Source organism: Lycium barbarum, chromosome 3 (assembly GCF_019175385.1).
Source record: "Lycium barbarum isolate Lr01 chromosome 3, ASM1917538v2, whole genome shotgun sequence".
Taxonomy (NCBI): domain Eukaryota; kingdom Viridiplantae; phylum Streptophyta; class Magnoliopsida; order Solanales; family Solanaceae; genus Lycium; species Lycium barbarum.
In genome coordinates this window covers 129082083-129098935 of record NC_083339.1, presented here as the reverse complement: position 1 = coordinate 129098935, position 16853 = coordinate 129082083, and the positions used below count along the sequence as shown (strand labels likewise).

The 16853-nt window shown below is 35.9% G+C and overlaps 1 protein-coding gene across 19 annotated transcripts; it reads right to left on the bottom strand.

Annotated features, from left to right (window-relative positions):
• Window positions 1-534: 534 nt before the first annotated feature.
• LOC132632454 (RNA polymerase I termination factor) lies at window positions 535-12824 on the bottom strand. Of its 19 annotated transcripts, none has more exons than XR_009579399.1 (7): window positions 12268-12824; window positions 7499-9624; window positions 6351-6446; window positions 4967-5041; window positions 3183-4446; window positions 2647-2723; window positions 1956-2526 (listed from the first exon to the last, which is right to left on the bottom strand). XR_009579399.1 is itself a non-coding variant. In XM_060348393.1 (2 exons), exon 2 carries the CDS (start codon window positions 9585-9587, stop codon window positions 7767-7769), a length of 1821 nt encoding a protein of 606 aa, XP_060204376.1. In that variant the 5' UTR covers window positions 9588-9624; window positions 12268-12824; the 3' UTR covers window positions 7301-7766. The 19 variants fall into 19 exon arrangements, 1 of the variants encoding a protein (XP_060204376.1); XR_009579396.1 differs by having other exon boundaries at window positions 2651-2723; XR_009579398.1 differs by having other exon boundaries at window positions 2682-2723.
• Window positions 12825-16853: the final 4029 nt, after the last annotated feature.

Here is a 16853-nt window from a genome sequence, read left to right as displayed (position 1 = left end):
TGATGTTTTGGTGTTAAAAATTAATTGAAAAATGTAGATCCACATTGAATAAGAAAATAGAAAAAAGATGGTAAACGTCGTGGAAAAATGGTTGTAAAAAGAGACAAGGGTTTCAAGATATGTATGAGCGGGAAAAGGGAAGAAGACCAAGGCTCTAATAGAATGTAGTGTTGAAAATTAACAACAGCCAACTACAAGTGTGATTCACTAGAAAAATAAATAAACAAGAAGAAAGAAACAGGGTACTATTAATTTGAGTCAAGCCAAACAAAGCTTTCGAAGCAAACAAATCTCGTCTCTCTTTCTGCTGGAGAAAAAAATTTATGCTATGCTTTGGGAGTCTTAATTATTATTTAGAATTTCAGTGCAGATTAAGGAAACTTTTGGACCTATACAGCTAGCACTGATCATAATAAAAGAATATAAGTAAGAAATTTTGGACCCAGCCAGAGAGAGAGGAGTTTGTTTCAATTCTAATAACCAGAGCCCATCTACCATTTGCAATTTCAGCTCAGGTACATCTTCCCCTTTAGAATCTGATGCCCTTATATATATTAATACAAATCGTGGACTGCCCCACGATTTATTTTTTTAAAAAAATTAATACAAATCGTGGAGTAGTCCATGGTTTTTTTTTGTTTTTTTTAAAGCAATTACACGATTAAAAAAAAAAAATTACAGCCCATAGACCAACGATGTTTGGTGTGGGCGGTTACTTTTATGTAAATCGTGGAGGGGTACACAATAAAACCCTTTTGGTTTATCTCAAACTTTCCAACCCCCTTTGGTCTTTTGGCTTCCAAAAAGTGTCATTTAGGCGCCGGACTCGGAAGAATTCTGGTTACCACTATTTTACATAAACATTCGATGGCTGCATTCTACCAATTAGGCAAAATTTCTGTGACCACGAAGATAATTACAAACATTAGCAAATTTGTGTCAAACTTACATGAGGAAATGAGTACCATTTCTTACCCTTCTTCAGCAGTTAAAGTGGCCCCCAGTTTGGAATCATGAATATTGAACTTTCTCATCGAACACAGAAACCTAAAGAAACAAAAGGTTTTCATCATCCACTTACTAAGGGCAGATACATAACTTATCAACATAGTGAAGAGCAACAAAGATCGGAAGCCGCTTCTTGTATGTTGTAGCATTACATTAGTTTCAGTTATCATGCCTTAACCATCTGTTGACATTATGTCCTTAGCATTATAAGTACAGATTGTAATCGTGGATTATTCAATGGTAAAACTCTTTCGTGGATGAAGAGACAGAGAAGTCAGGAGATGAACCTTCCATCACTGTTAGAATCATAAAGTTGAGTGCAGAATGGTCAAACTCATCTTCTTTTCCATTTGTTATGGACTTACATGATAAAAATAACTTTCATGACAAGGAAATTAGATTAATCCTACCTCCTCTCGCAGCTTCTGACCTAGATTCAACAAAGTGAACTCATGAAAGATGTCGCAGAGAACACCTCAAGAATTCCTTTCAAATGAATGCTTTTTACTAGTTATCCAGCTTCAACTTTGTCCATCCAGAATCTACTCTCTAACTTACTTACCAAAATCAACCACCCATCACTAGCATACATAATTGAAAGCATCTCTGTAACTACTGTTCTCTAGCTTATTACCAAAAAGATGCCAAGCTACAATATCTGCCCACTCATAATTTCTCTGAGCATCATCAGCATGACAATAGCGCCCCCCAACTACCAGTCAATTGGGTCTTAATCTTTCTAATCCTGCGAAACACTAAAAGTACTCATAATCTGTATTTTGACAACTAATTGAAGCGAACACCACTAGTCTCTACCCCAGCATAGAGCAGGAGCTTTTGGTGTTCAAGTGTCCTGAATGATTTTGTGATAGAAGATTTAATAGCCCCGTGATATTTCAAGACTAGATGGCAATGCCCGTGCTGTGCACGGGCCCAACACTAAAATCTAAACACCAAATGCATGCTCTATATTTACATTTCATCCAGGTTAAACAATTTTGAATTTTTATATGATTTACCACACAAAGGAAAATTGCAGATGTTCTGCCTCCCAACAGAGCTCAACCCAAAATGGCCTTTACAACCAAAATCAGCTCCATAGATAGGGAATCTTGTCCAACTGCTACATATAAACATATCAACACCATCGGTAGTGTTTTCACTGCATTGGATATCAAAGGTACTGAATTGAACTGTGGAGTAAGCCAAACAATGAACATAAAACAAGGAATCCCAAAAGCATTTTTAGAAATGGGAACTATTGCAATTCTTCCGTGCATGTTCAAAGCAGGAGCTGGCACAGAAGCCTGTAATTGGCCATGTTTGTCTTTAGCCACATGGATCAAAGTCTTCCATAGTTTGTTATCAGTGAGGAGGTCAGATTTCTTGGCGGGAATAACACTGCCGTTCACTATGTCTTTCAGTCTCAGACAAAAAACTTCTGGCTACGATTCTCACTTCCATGTCTACAGTTGGCTCAACACTCACCTCAAAAGTCCCTCTTGGCACAAGGCCACTCTGCATGTTCAGCAGTTAAAATAAGAAAACTCCCCTTGAAATTGGCATAAGGATATCAAAGTGGAAATTAATGGAGAAGTTTTAATGAACATCTAAAAAGTGGCCAATGCAAAATATAACCTACAATGACCACCAAAGCATATGATTTTTCGTACATGGACCGTGGGAATATTATGGCTTTTGTGTGCACAAGATGACTATACAAAGAAAAGAGAGAAAGTGAGTAATCTTCACCAGTAATAAGTTACAAAGCTGAGTAGGGCCAAATGAGAGGATATATCAATGTTTTGATCAGAACTTGCAAATAAAGTATTTCATATGAAGCAAGCTTAACAAAGAAAGTTCAAATAGTACAAAAACTTTGAAACAATAAGGTCAGACACCTCCCAAGAGAAGCAAGCATAGTACATATTTCAGCATTTTCTTTTTGTATTGTGATTCCTACAGGATCATTACTAATTTATTAATAAAACCAAATGTAAACATTCATTAATGTAACATGTCAGCTCTCAGAAATATTAACTCATAGGAAGTTTTGCTATGAATTTTGATTCATATAATATAAGTGTAAAGCCTCAAACAGATTTATATTCACCAATTATAGTTAAGTTAAAAGTAAACTATCAGGGAGTAAACTGCAAAATAAATTTTCATACCTTTTGCTGAGGAGTTCCAACATTCATTCTCCAACCAACATTCTCTGAACTTTCTCATCAAATAAATTATTTTTGTATGTACAATAACGCATCCACCAGAACTATGTTAAGTACATGAACTTAGCGATGAAAGCAAACTCCTCAGTCCTCACAGAAAATATGCATCATTGTTCAAAAAGCTTAAAATAGCTAATACTTATCTGGATGTGTTCTTTTTCACCTTTTGATAAGCAAAGTAGGAGGTGATCGCGTTCTTTTTCTCATTTGGCAGGTACTAAAAATAGGTGCCAGATCAATTTCAATTGACGGGTAATGAATGTAAAGTTTTTATTGTCTTTCTCTACATTTTACACTTAGGATGAGAAATATAGCAATGGCCATGTTAAATCCTATCAATCGTGCCTTTATTTAAGTAAATGCGACCTTAAATTTCCGAAATGTCGAAAGATGATAGGAACAACGTGCTTCTGTCTTTGAATTTGCTGACCAACTTTTCAACCAAGACCTGTTTTTGTTTCTCTCCTATTTCAAAGAGTACAAAGCAGTAAGTGTGTTTTTATTTTCAGTTTAATTTTAGGAATCTTAATTCGTGGCCGTGAACTGCCATAAACTGAAAGAAAAACATAAAGGTTAAGAAACGGTTTTTACTCTTCAATAAACATCCAAAACCAATACACAATATAGGGATATGATAGTCAAGCAATATAGTTCCTCCGTAGTGCTAAATAAAAGCTCAGACAGGGACAAATTAACTGTCCCAAAATAGAAGCTCAACAAACACATCGAATATAAAAGATTAGTAGCTAGCGGAGAATGCTTCATACTTACTTAATTCGAGAGATTTTCAGCTGATTTTAATTAATAAGACGTAGCAGTAAATTTGATATAAAGTAATTTATTGGGTTGTTTCTTCCTCAGGAATAACCTCACATTTTTGAGTAGTTAAAAGTCCATCAGCTGCCGTTAGAAATAGACTTAATCTAGTGAAATGTAAATTTTCACTCAATTACAACATCAATACTATTTAGTATGGCTATATCACGATATAATTTCAATTCTACGGGCACATATCACAGGTAGCAACAACTCAAACAACCATAGAACATGCAGTTTTTATAAACAACTAAGAAAATCAACAAATAAGGAGACATGCATATCCAAGAAGCTAAGCGGATAACCAAAGCAAGCAGAAGGGTGACACTTACCAAAATCAAGAAGGCTGAACGCATGCAAGAACAATAATTACAACAACACAGTCTGAAACCTGAAACAAAGGAATTAGAAAACTTAATACAGTGCTGATCAAACTAAAACACAATAAGATGAGCCAAGAAATTCGCTTTCCAACACTTTCGGCAAAATAATGTTTGTACAAACTATCAACAGAATTGTAGCTTAGCTTATGTTAAGGTGTAGGTTGAATGAAGTTTAAGACACATTTATCGCATATAATTGACACCATTAATCGAACAAATTCAAAAAATAATCAAATAAAAACTTGCTAGTTACTTTTTGTGCTAGCAGCTACTTTTTCAATGAAATATACAATCTCATTTAAAGTGGTTATACCTTTTTTTTATATACAACAAAGATCACAATGAATCTGTCCATTCAGTTTGCAAAGCTCTATAGTCCAATAGATCATTAGCTTCCTTATAACAATACATTAATTTGACCCAGCTGAAGTATTTCTTTAATAAAGATGAACAGAAACTGTGCTGAATACTTTTGGCATAGACGGTTCAGTTAAAAGTTAAAACAGCTAAATAATACAGCAAAATTACCTTTTAAGCAAAATGCTACATAATAACAGAACCGACGGATAATCAGCTACCATAATGGATAATGGAACACACAAACTGCAATGACAAAAGAAGATAAAAACACAAGAAAACAACAACATATTAGTAGCAGACAACTACAACTAAAGCGGTCGAGAAAAAGTGAGAAATTACATCAATCTAAGCGCTAGGAGCAGTCATATCTTTGATGACTAAATAACTACCAGCCTGGACATGATTATCTCAGACCATTCAAGAAAGGTCAAGGATTTGTTTGCTTAATTCATACACAATTTTTTTTGATAATTGTGGTGTCCGGGCAAAAGTGATTTTCTTACTTAGTTTCTAGTGTTCGGTAAGAAAGCAGATCAATATTGCCCCATGCATTTCTATATAATTTAGGGTACCCCTACAGGTGTGGAAGTGGGTTAGGGATCGAGGTTGGGGTGCGGATCAAGGGTGGAGTGAGAGGAGGCCATTGGTGTGTAATGGCACTTATGAGTTTGTTCCCTGATATTTGCATTCTGAATCAACAGCAGAAGGCATCAATCCTGGAAGTTATAATCAAGGATGGAACCTCAGCTTTAGGAGAAGGATCAATGATTGCGAAGTGGAAAGGTTGATAGGATTTTACAACACCCTTGAACAGTTCAAGGATTACTCCAATGAGGTGGACAGTTTAGTTTGGTTGAAGGATAAGCAAGGAAGATTCTCAGTAAAATCTGCCTATAAATGCATCATTAACATCAGTCCTCAACTTGGTTTCTGGTCATGGAAGATGATTTGGAAAGTTAAAATTCCATACAAAGTGGCATGTTTTACATGGTTAGTGGCCAAACAAGCTGTTTTAACACAAGAAAATGTGATGAAAAGGGGTTGACAACTTTGCTCCAGGTTTTTTTTTTTTTTTTTTTTTTTGTGAAACTGAAGCTGAAACAATTATTCATTTTTTCCTTCATTGTAAAGTGACTGAACAACTTTGGCAGTTCTTCATCAATTCGAGAGGGCATAATTGGACTATGCCAAGGAATACAGTTGAAGTTCTGGCATGCTGGAATAGAGATGGTAATTTGTCAGGCCACAGGGAAAGATGGAAGATTGTTCCAGCTTGCATCTGGTGGACAATATGGAAGGAGAGGAATCAAAGATGCTTTTCACCTTCCAGAAATTGAAGATGAATTGTCTAGTGTTTTTCTATTTTTGGCGTATTCATAAATTCCCCCAAGAGGCAGAGGATATAACTAGTATTCTAGATTGTTTATAGGCTATAGGTGGTAGGTTTTGCTTTCTCTAACTACTACTTGTAATTACTACTGGAAGTACACCTTTGGTGTATTTTCTTTGTTGATAATAGATATGTTTAACTGTTCAAAAAAAAAAATTATACCTCTTTGCGGGGTGATGACACCAGTAGCTGTGGAGCACAGATGACCATTTCTGTCACTACTGAATTCCAATAATTCACCCATCAAGAAGTTGAACTCTTCAATAATTTTGAAGACGAAAAGAACACAAATCAGAGCAACCAGCAGTAACTAAGATGATGAAGCGCAAACGATAAAATAATACAAAATAAACTCATATATCCACTCAACAAAAAGCCTCTGTGTACACATACGAAAAATTAGAATCCTTATTAACATAATATGACAACAAAGCAATAAATTCACTAGGGGTGTCATCTTTTCAGTATCTTGACTGATTTCGCGGGTACTTTAGCAGATCAGTTTGGACAGCCATATAAAGCTTTAAAAACAAAAATCTGAACACTGTTTAGCATCTTTTCAGTCTCGCCTTTGATCAATTTCGAAGAAATATTTGTTAAAACATAATTGGCGGTAGATTCTATCTATGAACAATCAAAGCAGAGATTAATTTGGGAAATTTTCCCCTTTGCTGTTACAATCCCCTTTTGACCCATATCTTCTTAAAGATCAAACTTTCTGCAATACATTGAAGAACCTCAAAGCCATAGAACAAAATTCGTCAGATATAGCAGCTAAGAAATTACGCTTTTGCTAATTATCGACAACTCAACACATATACCTAATCAAAAGCTTTGAGTACCTCAAACAATAGATGCCCAAGTAGGAATCGATCCACAACAGAAAGAAAAAAAAAAAGATGAAAGGAAAAGTGAAATTGAAGGCGAATGGAGAAGATAACAAAAATATACCCGGAAATTGCAGGAACAATTCGAGAAGAAGCATTAAGAAAGATATGGATCCTTAAATGGCTTGAAAGCCACGTATATGAGTGTGTTTGCCACAGCAAAACCACGTGGAGCGTAGAAGGATAATAGGGCAAGTAATGAATGACATAAGTGCCCTCTATAAATTGATAAATGGACTTGAAACAGACATGTCGATCTCCATTCTTCAACCCACTCTTCTATAATAGTATAAATTACTGAAGTGCTGAACACATGCATATGCTATGAAATTGGGAAAAATTAGAGATACATTGCAGACAATAAAGAATTCTGAATAAAAGATTGGAAACATAAGAGCCATGATAACAAGACATTGTCAAAACCTTCATTTTCAAGTTGCAGCTGAAGTTGATTGATCCCTTGCCCTACTTAGTACAGAAAACTGTCCGATATTGAACTGTGAAAATCTTTCCCTTTTCTTTCCACCACACAGTATTGGACCTCTTCCAATTTATGTCTTCTAAATGTTCTACAAAATCTTATAATAATTACTAAAATGGAGAGGGGTGGGGGTAGAGGAGCTGATGCCAATAGTATGTGGTGCTGTAAAATAACTCGCTACAGACACAACCCTGTTGAGTGACGGGCATATCATGGAACGACTGGTTTACTATCCCAAGCCTCTCTTACTTCGGCCAGATCTGGACGGTATCTCTTAGCTAGAACTTCTACTTGTTCAGCAAATGACCTGTTTCCAAGTTGACCTATGTGAAGTACCATTTGGTTCCATCTCTTCCGGCATATCTCTCCAGGCCTGTGGTCAAGAAGATTGTCCCAGTCAACATCTTCTATGCAGCTCGCATCCAGCTCAAAAAGTGCATCAACTAGGCGATAGTCATCAACATCTGCCCATTCACCTTTGGCCACCATAGGTGATGTCAATTGATCATACCATTTCAAGCAGCAATTTGCATCAGTTCTCGTGGACAATTTGTCACTTATTGCACTCCATGCAATATTATCCCGTAACATACCATACTTAGATTTCTTCTCTTCAGAAAGCTTCAATCTCAGATCAGTGTTTACTAAATCAAACAATGTCTGGTACTCCTCCTGAGTCCATTGTCCTTTCTTCTGATTGGGCAGTTTCAGCCTTCGCCATGTATCCTTCACATGAAACCGATGTTTTCCAAGTTCATCAGCTAAGACCTTCCAATTGTTCCCGTGCTCTTTCTGGAATTTTCGTACTATCTCATACTCTTCTTCAGTCCATTTACGTGTCTCACTCCTTCGAAACAAGACCTGTGCACGATAATAAACCGCAGTATAAGGCCTGTAGGGTATACAGCTCCCTATTTCTTTCCAGCAGCCCTTTAATTCAGGATAAGATCTAGAATTCAAAATCTTTTTCAGCCCTTCTTCTTCGCCCAAGTTATGTATCTCTATGTATTTATGAACAGCCTCTTTGACAATTTCATCTTCTAATTTTGAGAATCGTTTCCCGCGCAATAAATTGTCTTCCTCGATTTCATGGTTCTCATCATCACAAGGGTCACTGGATGAAGGGAAAATCTGATCCTGACCAGAGAATCTCACTCTCTTTTCACTCTTCTCATGTGTAGAATCTTCAGAATTGTGTCCTACTTTTACCTTTTTTCTCTTTCTGATATTACCATTGTCTGTTCTGCTTCGTTCTTCTATCTCTTCCACAGTTGAATGAATATCACCTTGATTGACTTCAGCCACAACATCTTCATATCCATCCTCAATATTTGTCTCCTGCTCATCCGCGCAGCTTTTCTTCAACTTCCTACTTTTCTTCCCTTCAACAATTTCCAAAGCAACCTCATTGCCGTCTCCACTGGACTTCCCAGAATGTTTTCCATGTTTTCTTTCTTTCTTTCTCTTGCTGTCACAATCATCGCTCTTAGCTTTATCATCAGTGTTTGTCACTCCAAGACCATTGGTAGCAGCAGTCTTAATGTCTTTCTTGGATTTCTTCCTCCTAATCTCGTCCACAGCATTTCCACCAGAGACCTCGCCAAGGGTCTCAACCACCTTATCACTGTTCCGCGTTTCACTTGCACTTGCAGAAGTGCTAGTTTTGGTGTCTGAAGGCTCATCCAAGCAGCTTTTCTTCAGCTTATTCTTTTTCTTTTTTTCAACACATTTCACAGCATCTTCATCACTGCCTTTTTTGGACTTTCCAGGACTTTTTCCACCTTCTCTTTTTTTCTTTCTCTTAATGTCACACTCTTCACTCTCTCCTGCTGCCTTAGTTTCCATCACTTCCTTATCCTTTTCTTTCTTGGTTTCCAGAACAGCTAGCTTCTCTTCATTGAAGCTAAAATCACATTCTTCAGCTTTAACATTGTTTGCAGTCACTCCAGGACCAGTGGTGGCAGCCTTCTTATTGCTTTTCTTGGATTTCTTCTCCAGCTTCCGGAGCATACTCTCATTCTCATCTCCCATGACCAATGATTCTTTCAGATTGATCAATTATGTATTCCTGCAAGGCACCAAAAACCTGAAGGGGTTAAAGGGTTGTTAAGGATGGATAAATTACAATCTCCATCGTTCAAGTTTAAACAACAAATGAAATATGAGATTTTTTAGAGCTAACCAGACTACATGTCTAAGTTAGGAATGATAAGGTTGTACAGAGACAATGTAAATGCAGTTCTTAATGATCTTTCTTTTTTTTTTTTTGATGAGAAATGATTTCATTGCAGGCATCAAGCAGATGCATAGTAGTTACAAAAGTAGAATAGCAAAAGGGCCAGCTCACCTTTATATAGCTAGTTAGGGGACAGGGAGCTGACAAAGTTCAGAGAGGTAACAGGGGAATCTTACAACAACAACCCAGTGAAATCCCACAACGTGGGGTCTGGGGAGGGTAGAATGTACGCAGACCTTACTCCTACCAAGGTAGGACGGCTGTTTCCGAGAGACCCTCGGCTCAATAAAAACATAAAAAACAGGGGAATCTTAATGATCTTAAATTTGTAAAGGATTGAGGTCCATTGTTTCAAGGAAGCCGGACTCAATGTCCTCTTCCTTTTGTAATCATGTTTAAGCATGTATAGGATTCCTCACCCAGAACCAAGCTGGGTGGTTCCTTTGAAAAAACAGTATTAACAGTTAGTGAGAAAAAAAAAAAAAGATCTTAAATGGGAACTGCATCGATCATAGTTTGAAATACTGGAGAAGTTCATTCAACCATCAAAAAAAGAATAAGATTAGAGTAGAGTGCCAATGGTACAATATAGACATGCAAAACAGGTGAAGGAAACCTTGAGAATACTAACATCAAATTGGCTCAAAACAAAACAGGAGAAAGAAACCTTGAATATGCTAATACAGAACTGGCACAAAACGGGAGAACGAAACCCTGAGTATGCTAATACAGAATTGGCACAAAACAAGAGAAAGAAACCTTGAGAATGCTAATATAAAACAATATTATTTGTGATACTGTCTATGTCTTTTGTTTTTTGGGTAAGCAGCATAAGTTTCTGGCTGTTCTACTCTAATCCCAGTGCTCTTCTGCCGAGCAATCCTTACAATCTCAAGCAACTAGATTATCGATTAGTTGATCTATTAGTGTGCCAAAACATCAAGTAAACTTCACACAAGTTATTTCACTTTACTGTTACAAATGAGCTTATCTAATTAGCATATTGGATTTACTGTTACACAAGTTATTTCACTTTACTGTTACAAATGAGCTTATCTAATTAGCATATGGCCCATGCTTAAAGTTCTTTCTAAGATTTCAACTCAACATACAAGTACGCAGCGGATAAAACCTTCTAATGAAAGGAGAGACTAGGATAACAAATATTGGGCAACCAGACAGCGGAGTTTCATTTAGAATCTTCATAAGTATTCAATGAACACATCTTAGGTTATTATTTCAGCAAGCTAAAAAAAAAAAACTACACTTTTACCAATAACTCACCACATACCATATGCCAAAATTAAGAAAGTCCTGAAGGAAAGGAAAAACAAGTATGCTTACAAGTTAACACAACTTACATTTCGAAGTAAAAAAAATAAGACGAACCATGTATTTGTGGTCCTCTATGACAACGAAATTATCAGGGAAAAACAGTTATTGAACAATTAAGTGTTTCTTACAATGCAAAAGCCCTGCTAAAGAGTCAAACGATCCAGAATCCTAAAATACTTGGCAGAGAAAGAGTTCCACCTCAAAAAATATATCCTTAAACGCGAACAGCTATATTTAAGTACAGTACAAAATATCCTTCCATAAAAATGCTATACTGCAATCGAATATTTCACTCGAGTCTCTGGTCATTGGCCAGTCTACATGATATTGCAATTTGTAATCAAATATTTCATTAAGATACACGAGTCCCTGATCATCATCGGCCAGTCCAACCAACAATCTTATTTGTTGTAATCTCAATTTATTTCTCTCAAACAGAATTCTAAACAAACTTAAGTAAAACTTTTAATAAAGCCAAAGGAAATCATCTGGTACAATTAGACATAACAAACATGGACCAGAAAGAGGTTTTGAGCTATGTGTTTTCAATCAAAACCAAGACTTGTTTTACAATGTTTCAATTAGTTTCAGGAGAAAAACTTCAAATTTGAATTCACTCATTACAGATTCAGGGCACTTTAACGTTCTTCAAAACCGATCCTTCTTTTTTAAAAAAAAAAAAAAAACATTCTTTTCCCAATCGTCTCAACATATACACAAACAAAATTTTATCTTAAGTAATCGACAAACAGACACACCAAACCAGCAGCTATCTCAACACAACTACAGTTCAACTATAGAGCAATGTATACTTTATTACCACATCAAGCTTACAAGAGAAACGTTCATATTTGTTCAGGTATTCAGAATACCCCGAGTGGTCATATTATGCACTTAACGATCAGATGCACATTTCTCGGCCAGCGGGATTTTAAACACTACTCCAAACCATAATTTCTCTAAAACGAGACAAGTAGAGGGGCTTATTAACCTTATTTATCTAATGCCAATAACGGAATCAGCAGGTAATACAAAAAATCTAAAACATCCTTTTACACACCAAATAAACTAACAACAGCCAATGCCAAACTAATGTAGAACTGGAACGAACATAGAAAATGCCGACGATAGGAAAATTACCTTTTAATGGTGCAGCGAAGTGAGGCGAAGATCTCGATATCCGCTCGAACACCACACTCCGAATTTGTATAGATCCGAAACAGAACCCAGAGCGAAAAACGGACAGAAATGATTTAGTATATTTCTTATCAATCACCAAAATATATGACTACTACAAATTGATATATTTTTAGGGGGGCTGAAAAAAAAAAAAACCTCCCTCAACTGACTGAAAGAGCGATTATTTATAGGAAAGAAGCGTCTAGGGTTCGAAATTGGGCGGTTTATGAATTCAAAATCGAGTCAAAGACCCGTGCTGAATTTGAATGTTGAAGGGGTTTTCGAGCAGATCCTCACGTGGTTTGACTTGAGTATTACCCGAAATGGTTCCACCACCCTGATCTTTCAGGTGTTTTGAAGCAAAAAATGGGAAACCCTTTTCTTTTTCAACGCAGAACAACACGGGAGAACAGATGTAGTGACGATTTTAGTGTAGAAATGGACAGGCAAATCTGTCCGCGGCTAAAGAGAGCTAGGGTTTTGCTAAAATGGGAAGACAGAGAGGGAGGAGGAGAGAGAGGAGCGGGTGGTTTCCTTATTTTTGAAACGGACGGGTCGGGTCCGGGTCAAAAGCCTTAATGGACTGGGCTATTCAAATAAATGATGGGCTGATCTGAAAAATATTAAGCTGTTGATTGTAAATGGACTCAATTAATATGGGCTGGCTTGAAAACAATTGTTTGAGCTCCAACTTGGACTAATAATTTGGGCCTCTAGATTTAAATAAACACCCATTTTAATAACTCTATACTAATGTGTGCTAAAATATTACCTAATAGAAAATATGTAATTATTAGTGCTCAGATAATAAAATTATATGACGCCGTGCAATATTTTTTTGAAAATCAACAGTAAATAGCGCTATTGTCTAATTGTGCGAAAATAAATGCAATGCGCGTGCACAGGATGGTAAAAATGCTGAAATGGCTACAATGCAAATTATAATAATACCGGAAACAATGATAATAATAATAATAATAATAATAATAATAATAATAATAATAATAATAATAATGGTAGTGGTAACGGTAATAAAATAAAAGATAATAGTAGTAGTGACTACCACATGATAATGAAATGCTGGTATTAATAAAGCTAATAATTATAATAATAATAATATAATTAATTATTATTTTTTAAATTACCAAAAATACTAGAAACGTAAATAAATATTTAAGGAAGGCGGGACAAAATTGGGTGTCAACAGTAATCTTTTTTTGTTGGGATAGTTGAAGAAATTTGGTGTAATGTTATATTATCTTATTTTAGTTGTTCCTCGTCTTGATATTATTTAAGTGTCATACTTTGTGTTGGAATGATATGTTCTACTAATCATTAACGTTACTCAGTATATTTTGTGTTATGATTATAGTTATATTAATTTGTACTTCTAACAAGGAAGGAAATTAATGTACTATAATAATTGCATAAAATATATATGTAATAATAATTTTTAGTCATCTATTATTCCAAATCTTTGAACTTGCTTCTTTTAATCCTAATTATCATGGAGGGGTTGTTTCAAGTTATTTCTTAGGTTTAAATCTTTATCTTATTTTTTTCCATCCTAATTCTCACGGAGGGACAGTCTCAAATAAGTTTATTGATTTGAGGGATCTCTATCTTATTTCTTTCAATTCTAATTCTCGCGGAGGGATTGTTTCAAATAAATTTATTGATTTAAGGACTAATCGCGAAAGGTCTTTATTCCTCATAACACAAATCAAATCTAGGAACTATTTCTACTGTTTTGTGAAATTTACTAAAAAAAAGATTTTATTGTCATATATACACTAAGTGGATTCAACGACTCCCAACTCTTTCTTTTAAAATAATCTTTTGAAAGTTGTTTCTTTTGTTAAAGTAATTTATAAATTTAAGTCACAAGAGAATACATAAATACCCCTGAAGATGACACCTTTTTTCAATAATACCCCTAAACTTTGCGGGTATCCTATGATCCCCTCATACATGTTCAAACTTTAATAAATACCATCTTTTGACCCATTTTCGAACCAAGCGGAGGATAAAATTTTGCTCGTGTAATACACCTCCGGATTAAAATAATTATAAAAAAAATTAATGATGGCCCATCGGGTTTGACCCGTTTTACCCTAATACCCCCACCCCCCACCCCCCACCCCCCTTTTCTTATTTCTCTTCCCAAAAAAAACACCCCACGACTTTTCATTCCCTTTTCATCTCTCAATCTTAACCTATCTTAACCATAAATTTGTTCTAGCAATTTCTATCGGAAAATTGAAGGGAAATTTGAGTTTGTGGGTACAAAATAAGCATCTAATCGAAGAAGTGAAGGTTCACAGGTTAGGGTTTGTTATTGTGGTTTAAAAATTCGATTTTTGGTGTTGCAAGCACTGAATTTTTATTAAATACTTAGTGTTTTTGTATTATTTGTTGCAAAATATATTGTTTTACACTCATTTCTCTCAATGTGCTTATTGCATCTACATTCACTGATTTTAGTTAGCGTTTTTGTTGATCGATTTATTGTGTTTTAAAGATTTTTGAACCTGTTATATTTCAGGGTGTGTGATATCACGTCTTTTGTTCTAATCACGTTGAGATGGCACCATGGTGTCGAATTTTGTTTAGTGCCCGACCAAAATATGTTGGTGGGTCTGTTACTGAATTTTTGGACTGTGACATTGATAGAATGTCCTACTTTGAATTGAGAGACTACATAAAGCATTGAGGGTATACAACTGATTGTTCTTTTTTTTGCTAAGTATCCTTTCAATAGTTATTTGGTTGAAGTTGTGAATGATAAGGTTATTTGTGACATTTTATCTTTGTTAAGTAATGGTGATACATTAGATATTTTTGTGTGCCACGAGGTGAATGAACCATGTGTTGCATTGACTTTAGAATATGTCCCCCAAAATGGTGTTGGCGGGGTAGGTGAGGAATCTTCACCACCTTTAAATGATGCTGTTGAGTATCCAATCCCCCCAAATCCTAATGTTGAGCCTCCAAACACTACATGTGAGTCTCCAAACCTAACTGCTGAGCCTTCAAACCCTCCTAACCCTTTTGCTGATCCTTATAACCGTATTGCTAAAACTTCTAACCTTACTGCTGAACCTGCTGAACCATCAACTAATCCTGAACCTTATAATCCCACTGATGATCCTATTTGTGAGTCTGAAGTTGATGAGGATATAAGTGGAGAGGATGTAGAGGATGGATGTGAAGGGATGGTGAAGATAGCATAGATAGCATAGATGTTGAAGAGGTTTTAGAAGATAGTGATGTTCATGAAGAGTGTAGAGATTTTAGGGCAAATAAGAGACATTTCAACAATAGAAGAGCTAGAGGTACTACTGTTGGACATGTTCATGTCAATGAAAAAGGACCAAATTTAGGGTATGATGAGACTGTTTTGAAAAGGATAAATTAGATGGTAAGATAGGGGTGATGAACCTTACTATACAAGTGATGATGCCCCTAGCTTTGAATTAGATGATCAAACTGGCTGGGTAGATGAGGAAGAGGTTTAACAACTAGTGAATAAACCTCTTAGAAGGAAAAAGACCAAAAACAGAGTTATATTTGATCCTACTTTTGAGAAGATTGTTTGGGAATTAGGGTTGGTGTTTGCAGATGTAAAAGAATTTAGGAAGGTAGTTAATAAATATGCAGTTCAAGAAAAAATCCAGATTGAAAAATATGTGAATGAGCCCAATAGAGTTAGGGTTAGATGCTGCAAAGAGGGTTGTCCATGGTTATTGTTTGCAAGTTTGGACAGTTCCGGTGCAAATTTTGTTGTTAGAACATACATCCCTATCCACAAATGCATGTCTTCCACTCATAACCATTTGTGTAATTCTAGATATTTGGCTGATAGATACAAAAACAGAGTGACTGAGCTGCCAAATATTAGGATAGTGGATTTTCAGGAGATCATTAGGAAGGAGCTGGATATCTATGTTGGAAAGCCAACAGTGAGAATAGCTAGGGATAGAATATTACAAGAGATAAGGGGTGATCATATTGCTGAGTATGGTAGAATATTTGATTGTAGAGATGAGATATTAAGATCTAATCCAGGTAGCACTTGTGTTGTTATAGTTGGAGAAGATCTTGAAACTGGAAAGAAGATCTTTGACGGGTTTTATGTGTGCTTTGATGCTTTAAAGAAATCATTCTTTGGAGGTACAAGGAGGTGCATTGGTCTGGATGGATGTTTTCTCAAAGGTGTGTGTAAAGGTCAGCTATTGGTTGCAGTTTGCAAGGATGTAAATAACCAAATGCTGCCTATTGCTTGGGCAGTTGTTGAATATGAGAATCAATTTACTTGGAGATGGTTTGTATCTCTATTGAAGACTGACCTTGAACTTGGAGATGGGCATGAATTAACACTGATTAGTGACATGCAAAAGGTACACAAAGAACACTGTTATTAATATTTTTCTCTTGTTTTTCTTTTTTGTCTGCTGCTTATTATGTCTTTTTGCTTTTCATAGGGACTGTAAAATGCAGTAGATGATTCACTTCCAGATGCAGAACACAGGTGGTGTGCAAGAAAT